The sequence below is a fragment of the Cynoglossus semilaevis genome, chromosome 17 (genome assembly GCF_000523025.1).
Source record: "Cynoglossus semilaevis isolate Cse_v1.0 chromosome 17, Cse_v1.0, whole genome shotgun sequence".
Lineage (NCBI taxonomy): Eukaryota > Metazoa > Chordata > Actinopteri > Pleuronectiformes > Cynoglossidae > Cynoglossus > Cynoglossus semilaevis.
The window spans coordinates 11,601,609-11,609,136 of NC_024323.1; the positions used below are offsets into that span (position 1 = coordinate 11,601,609).

At 43.7% G+C, this 7,528-nt stretch overlaps 1 protein-coding gene across 1 annotated transcript in view; it reads right to left on the reverse strand.

Annotated features, from left to right (window-relative positions):
- prkcbb (protein kinase C, beta b) overlaps positions 1-7,302 on the reverse strand; it is a 46,362-nt gene extending 39,060 nt beyond the window's left edge. The window contains exons 1-2 of the mRNA XM_008330122.3: positions 6,828-7,302; positions 4,003-4,034 (exon numbers count right to left, since the gene is read on the reverse strand). Coding sequence (XP_008328344.1) covers positions 4,003-4,034; positions 6,828-7,006 — 211 coding nt within the window. The 5' untranslated portion in view covers positions 7,007-7,302. The remainder of the gene's footprint in view (positions 1-4,002; positions 4,035-6,827) is intronic.
- Between the last annotated feature and the right edge of the window lie 226 nt (positions 7,303-7,528).

The following is a 7,528-nucleotide window of genomic DNA, read 5'->3' on the forward strand; positions in this document are numbered from 1 at the left end:
TTTTTCCGGAGATTTGTTCAGGAATTTAGTGGTATAGGATTCTACTGTGATCTAGTCTATCCACGTATCCATTTATCCATCCATCCTATTTGGTGGTATTCTCCGTGGATCACTTAGGCTATTTATAAAAGCATCAAAGCTCACAGTTTCCAACACAGATAACAGAAGGGGGTGGGAGGGAGAAAAAAAAAGATGGAAGTAGGGAGCAGGAGGAATTGATGATGGGGGAGGGGCTGTAGGGTACGGGGGGAAACATGGAAGATGAAGTTAAGAGAAGAAGAAATATCTGGCTAACAAAGAGTTCGGCACAGGTGGAAAAACAAAAAAGACAGGACGACAGAGTCAGTAACAAGTTTTCTTCGCTTCAGGATGTCAGTGATACACTCACTGTGTGTGTGTGTGTGTGTGTGTGTGTGTGAGTAAGTGTATGCATGTGTGTGTGGGAGCCAGGCTTTGGAACCAGAGACCTCCCACCCACACTGGTTGAAGTTCCAGAAACACCTGAGCAGCTTTCAGCTCCACTAACAGCCACCGGTGTTTGCAAATATTCACTTCCTCATTTGTAAATGAAAAAAAAAAAAAAAAATTCAAAAAATAAACCACCGAGGAAGAAAAGCTTTGGGGCAGCCGTGTGCCAAACTGCAGCTCCATCGCTGAAGGTGGAGGTGGAAAGACTGTGATGAAAGTCAAACACATAAATGAAAAGTGAAAAAAAAAACAAAAAAAAACAAAAAACAACCAAAAGTTTCTTTTTGTTTTTTTTTAAATAATAAATTTTTTTTTTAACCGATAGATAAAAAAAAACCTAAATACTGCAGTAAAGCAGCACATTCAGGGCTGGTTCTAAGTGCAACCAACACTCTGTGCCTACACAGTCCTCTCTCCTCTTCTCTACCTCTTCTTCCATGTCCATTATCTCTCTCTCACCCACCTCCTCTCTGCTGCTGTGTCATTTCTGCACATCCCTTCCTCATTCCTTCTCAACAGTCAGCCCTTCAACAAGAAATGTTTTTGAAAAGAGTTTAATTGAACGGAAGGGCACTAAAAAAAAAAAAAAACTCACCTTCGTCATCAACTTATGATTTGACTTCAGTATGAGACGTATGAGGACATTATTCTCTATACTACTGTGTCAGAAAAGGCATCACGTTTGGTGTAGAAACCATCTTAAGAAACACACAGTGTATTTTTTATATTTTTCTCCCCATATTTTGTTCTCGTTCTTATGTCGTACGTCTTCCCTTTGACTTCCAATGAGCAGTTAATAAAAGTGATTTATCTCTCTCTACAGAACATTCCGCTTCCTTCTGTACGTTTCATATGAATTCATAATCCACCAGAGGAAAGTTCCTCTTTATTATTTCCCTAATGTCGTGTCAAACTTTAATTCCTCGTGTTTTTTCCCCCTTGTGTTCAACACCGGCGTCTTTCCTTTGAACTTTCATCAAATTCATATAAACCTTCTCTTCTTTCTACATCCTTCCCACTCACCCCCCGCCGCCTCCCCCACCCCATTTGTCTCTCGACATCCCCTCGATGAATTCCACCTCCACTTTCCATCCTCTCCCGCCTCCTCCACCTTTCTAATCTTTTTATCTCATATCCAGTTTTATTGAAATAGGATTTCCTTCCCTGAATCCCCCTGACGGTAGGTGAGGTTTCTCCAGCTGGAGCTGACTAAATCTGTCCATTAGCTGTGGCTCAACAGCCCATTAATTAATACAAAAAACACATTTGGAAATAGATGCAGAAAACTCTCCGCGCGGCTCCGCACCATCAGCCGGCAAGGAAATCTGTGTTCACAAGGTCGTCAGATGGAAGGTGGCCCACGTGGACGCACAAACTCAAAACACTCCCACTACGAAGACACCGGAGACGAGTTCTCACACATTTTCCTCAGACAAATCGTTACATAACACGAGCCGCTTTGGATCTTTTTTTTCTTCTTGTGTAAGGAAACCTGAACGGCAAAAATAATCCCAGCTCACTGACTGCGTTTACGTGAACAGGCGGCACAGAGCTCTCAGGGCCGAGGCCATTATTCACATTGATTTACTGTGGGAATCGTTACTACGGCACTTTGACAAAAAAAAAAAAAGAATTCTAACTTTGGATTCTCATGTGTGAAAATGTTTACCTTCTGTTCACCTCCTAGTCTGGTTAAGATTTATGATGATTTACAGCAGGCACGTGGACACACCCAGCTGACTGTGACATTGGTTTAACCATCTCAGCTCCACGTCCAGGTCAATTCTTTCTAAATTTCTAAAATAGTCACATTTTCATGTATTTTTTATATTTTTACACTCAGTATAAACTGAAAATCACACTTTTCTTTTAATGGCCTCTCAATTTAAACTAAAACTAAAGTGGATTTTTCACCTTCACTGTATTGATTCGTTCAAGTCAGAAGATACACCCAGGTGTTGTCTATTTGATTTTCGATCGTGGTTTTTCTGCACCATTTCCAGAACTATGCAAACCACAGACCAGACCAAGTCCACTACAAACAGGAAGTTCAGTTTTAAGATTTTTTTCATTGCGCAGTTCAACTGATCTTTTTTTCCTCTTGTTGAGGGGTGTGAGGGAACAGCTGGAGGATACAGCTGGGGTACAGAGTACAGCACCACGGTCAGCTCCCCAGTCCAGGGCCATAAATGAGCACTGACTCGTAGTCACACCTATGTTCAAATAATACACTACAATCACCTCTGAATCACCTCACTGTGTATATTTCATACAGTGAATACATTCACTACACTGAACTGTTTCAAATACGCAGTAAAAAAAACTTCAAACGTTACATCAAAATCCACCTTATTTGGACGTGGCTTATTTTTAGACTCACAGGTCGTAAACGTTGGTGTTCAGATATTTGCTCCTACTTCCTTTGAAAAAGGTTTGTGTGTGTGTGTCTCCGTGTGTGTGTCTCTGTGTGTGTGTGTTGTCTTTTAGAAAGTTATTTTTGGGATCATCGGTTAGCTCAGATTTTTTTTGTCTGCACGGCTCTGCAGGTCTCTGAACCCTGCTGTCAGACTCAACCTCCACACACACACACACACACACACACCTGGAAAAACTGCTTCCTCTCCAGAGGCATGTGGGTCTCTACAGCACAGCGGACCCCCCCCCCCCTAAAAGGGCACTATTAACATCTTATGAAGCCACATCAGCTAATTACCAGCGAACCCACACAGCTGTATTGAACTGCTGCTCCTCCATCTTTCAGCATATAGACAGTTGCATTTGAATGTTTCACTGTTGCTAGGAGACCACGTCCTTGACTATTACTAGCTGGCTGTTAACAAAAGTGAAAAAAAAAATCTACAATCTTCAAGCAAATTTAAGAAAGAAAAAAAAAAAACAGAAGCACAAAACCTCCTGGTACCTCCACATTTTTGTCAGCTGCTGTTTGATACGTCGTCATGTAGCGGAGGGAACAGTGAATCTGTCACAGATGAGAACAAACACAGAGAAACAATCTGTTTCCAACCCCCAGCCTCTGTCACGCTGCTGTCACAGACCGGGCCACGGAACGACTGTACATTTTTAGACACGCACCGAGTCACATACCACTGAAAATAGGTCGACACCATGCAAGTGATTTGCTATGATATCAGTCAACGATCAGAGAGTGCATTCATCAAATATGTAAATGACATAACTTATCTGCAGTTTGAGTCTGGACGCCTTAAAGACACAGGCACCGAAAAATTGACTTTTTAAACCATGATTTTTATCGTTTTGTTTCCCATTTACTCTTCTATTGTCAGCTGTATTGAACAGATGAAATACATAAATATATATAAATGTCAGTTTCACTGTGTTGACCATCCAAACATAGTGGGTTTTTTTTACCATCAAATACAAAGAGGATGTAGATGTGTTTTAAAATGGACGACTGACAACAGGGTTAGAAAAATAAAGTCAAAATGCCACTCATTTAAGTGTGTGTGTGTGTGTGTGTGTGAGTGTGAGTGTGTGTGTCTTTAAATCACTTACCCTGACACTGGAATCCCTGCTTTCCAAACCCCCTGGGGGAAGAGAACATACACAGGAAACACAATGAATATTGAACAAACATAATGTTTTCACACAAACATCAAACTTCAATCCAAACCAACACCGAGCCGTTCAGTCTGAGATGATCATAAATCAGTACCAGACACATTCAAGGAGGTGCAGTGAACGGTACCAGGTTCCAGTTCTACAGAAACAGACTCACTGACACCAGGACATGTCGTGGCAGGACAGACACAGGCGTCTGCCCCCGGGCAACAAGGTCAACCACACCTGAAATAGTAAAGCTGGGGAGGCGCACACACACACACACACACACACACACACACACACACACAGCCATGTGTTTATGTTGTAATCAACAACCTTTTCTTTCATTCTCCCACCAACGGTCAGACAGGTTTATAAAGAAAACCAATCAATATCAGAAGTTTGTTTTTTGGAGAACCTGAGAACCTCCGTCTTCTAGGTCAAACCTTTTAGCCATTTACAAATGAAAAGAAAAGCCAGTCACGGCTTAAACGGTGGTTGTGTTGGGAATAGCGCAGAGACACAGATAATAATAAAAAGGCTCAAATTAGGCCAAGCTTGAGCCGGAAACTCATTTAATAACCACGGGCAGAGCTCACAGGGCTGAATCTCTTTCTAGAAAGACCTGGAGGACCGCTGATGTTATGTCACAGCCTATTTGAGGGTCTGACCCGTGTCAGACAGGTAACCCGTCCCTGCTGCAGCTCTGGAGAAGTGGAGCACCTTAGATTTTTCCTCTCTCTGTGTTTCTGCCAAATCAAACCGCAGTGTGCAGCGCCTACAGACGCCCACGTCGACCCCGCTACGGCACCTTCCTCGACCGCAATTAGGTTTTTAAAGCCGACCAGACACTTAAGAAATAACTGTAGCCTGAGATCAAGAGCCAGGTGTGACACAGGAGCCGGGAAAACCATGGTCACAACGTTCTGGCGCTGAAAAACCTTTTTTTTTTGTCATGTCACCGCAGCTGACTATCAAGATTCACTCTGATATTTTTATTCTTTTTTTAGCCCCATTTATATTCATGAAAGTGAAAGAATAAAGTTCATCAAGATTAGATTTAATTCATAATTTTAAAAAAATAGTTTTAATTAGTTGAAAAAATATTTTTATTTTACTTTTTTTACTATATATTTCAGGTGACCACCTTCTAATCCCAGGTGTTCCCCTGTGGGGTCACGACCCCAAGGTTGAAAAACACTGCAGTAAATGACCAAGTATGAAAAAGGTAAGTTGACTTTGAAGCTAGTGGCGCTTTGGCCCAGAGGCAGTGTCTCTGTCATTGGTGTGGAACCCCAGGGTTCACCTCCTGGGCAAGTTCAAATCCCAGTTAGGGCGGTTGGTACCTTCCAGTGGACTCACCACCCACAGGAAGGTTTGGTACGGTGCAATGTGATTTGGGTGGCGACTGCTGCCCCCGCGACCCGGTAACGGATAAGCGGATGAAAATGGATGGATGGATGGATGGACTTTGAAGCTTTTTTTTCCAATTCTCCTCCACTATGAGAGTGATGGCTGTTACCTTTAGTTCTTTTTGGGATTTTTTGGTGTTAAAAAACCCAAAAAGAAAAAACAAGGATTTGTGTTCATGACAATAAACATCTGGAACGCAGAACTCTGATTTTTTTTTTTTCATTATTATTGATTGTAGTGTGGCTGGTTATCGTCAAATCAGCAAATCATTTGGGCACAGACTAAGATATAGAAAAGAAGAAGAAGAAGAAGAAGTGATGGAGGACCCAAACACTTCAAACATTTACATGTGGTTCCTGTTTTAGGTTCCTGTCACTTTCAGAAGCAGGAGTGAGACGACGATAAGAAAGACAGAGAGACGCAGTGGTGGCAGTGGATCTGTGGGTTCAACCCTGTCTTTATATTCACCCGAACCCTCCACCTCAGTGAGCCGGGGGAGCAGTGGAGTCGAACCCAAGACCGGGAATCAGAGTGTGTCTCACTGACGGTGGCTGAGCAGAAGACGATGACGATGAAGATGATGAAGATGAACTTCTACTACAGTTTCATATGACCTTGGATTACAGAAGTGCAGCCAAGGTCACACCTGTTAAATCACCAGTGGTCTTTCTCACATAGAGTTTTGCATGCCTTTCCTGTATGTGTGTGTGTGTGTGTGTGTGATAGTGTGTGTGTGTGTGTGTGTAGTACCCTGAGGGACCCTGAAACCAGGACTGAGCCGTAGACGATGAATGACTGAACGGTCTTTGTGAGGAGTAAGAAGTTTATACAAAAATAAAGATAAAGATCAAGACAGAGAAGCTGAGGAGAACATGGAGCTGGGTGATGAGAGAGAGGAGGGAGAAGAAAGACAGAAAGAGATAGGGGTAGAAGTCAGAAAGAGATGGAGGTAGAAGACAGAGAGAGATGGAGGTAGAAGACAGAGAGAGATGGAGGTAGAAGACCGAAAGAGATGGAGGGAGAAGACAGAAAGAGATGGAGGCAGAACACCTACTGTGGTACTGAAACACCCCCCCCCCTCCCCCCCCGAAAACCCCCATTAGAGGCAACCTTGGAGACATCTGAGCATTTTAAATATTTATACGATATATATGATTATTTTTCTACTATACTTTTCTCCACTTCTTGTAACATCAGTGCAGAGTTCGATTGCCAATTGTTTGCACTGCATTTTACGTTGATTGACTTGTTGACAGTTAAAAACTCCAGTAACACAACCTTGTTGTTTCTGTTTGTTTTCAAATCAACTGAAACCAATCGACTCCGTGAATCATTTGACTAAGTTACACAGACGGGGTCCTCACCAGATGAAGTCGGTGCAGTGGCTGCAGAAGGTGGGCTGCTTGAAGAAGCGGGCGATGAATTTGTGGTCCTTCACCTCGTGCACGTTCTTCTGCCGCAGGGCCCCCTGACGGGCGAAGCCCCGCATGGGCTGACTGGGTCCGTCCTCCCCGTCACTGTTGGCCGCAGCAGAGTCTGCCATCCTCCCGGTCACCGGAGCACCTGCTGGTGGTTCTCACTTCAAGCCGAACAAGCGGGTGTGTTGTTGTTTTCTTTCTGCCGTTGGTTCAGAGTGAAGAGTTTGGTTGTTGTTGTCCTGGAGCTCAGGTTGATCAGAGTTCAGGTCACAGGTGTGAGGCTCCGATCATCCGGGGTTTAGTTTGATGGAAGTTTGGAAATGTTTGACTGTCGCGTCTGTCTGTCTGTGGAGAACATGTGCTGCTGCTGCTGCTGCTGCTGCTGCTGCACCGAGACCTGGCTGCGCTTCCTCTTTTTCTCCTGAGCGCTGCCCGCTGAGAGAGAGAGAGAGAGAGAGGGAGCGAGAGAGAGAGGGCGAGGGGGGGGGGGGGGGGAGTCAGAAAGAGAGATCCAATCACTGATGGTTGCTTTAAAACTACCCAATCAAAAGAGATCAAGAAATTTTACAGCAATGTTTCTCAAGGGGTGGCTGGCAGCACAGGTGTTGGCTACAAACCCCCGGTCAGATTGGTCAGTGCAGTGAACG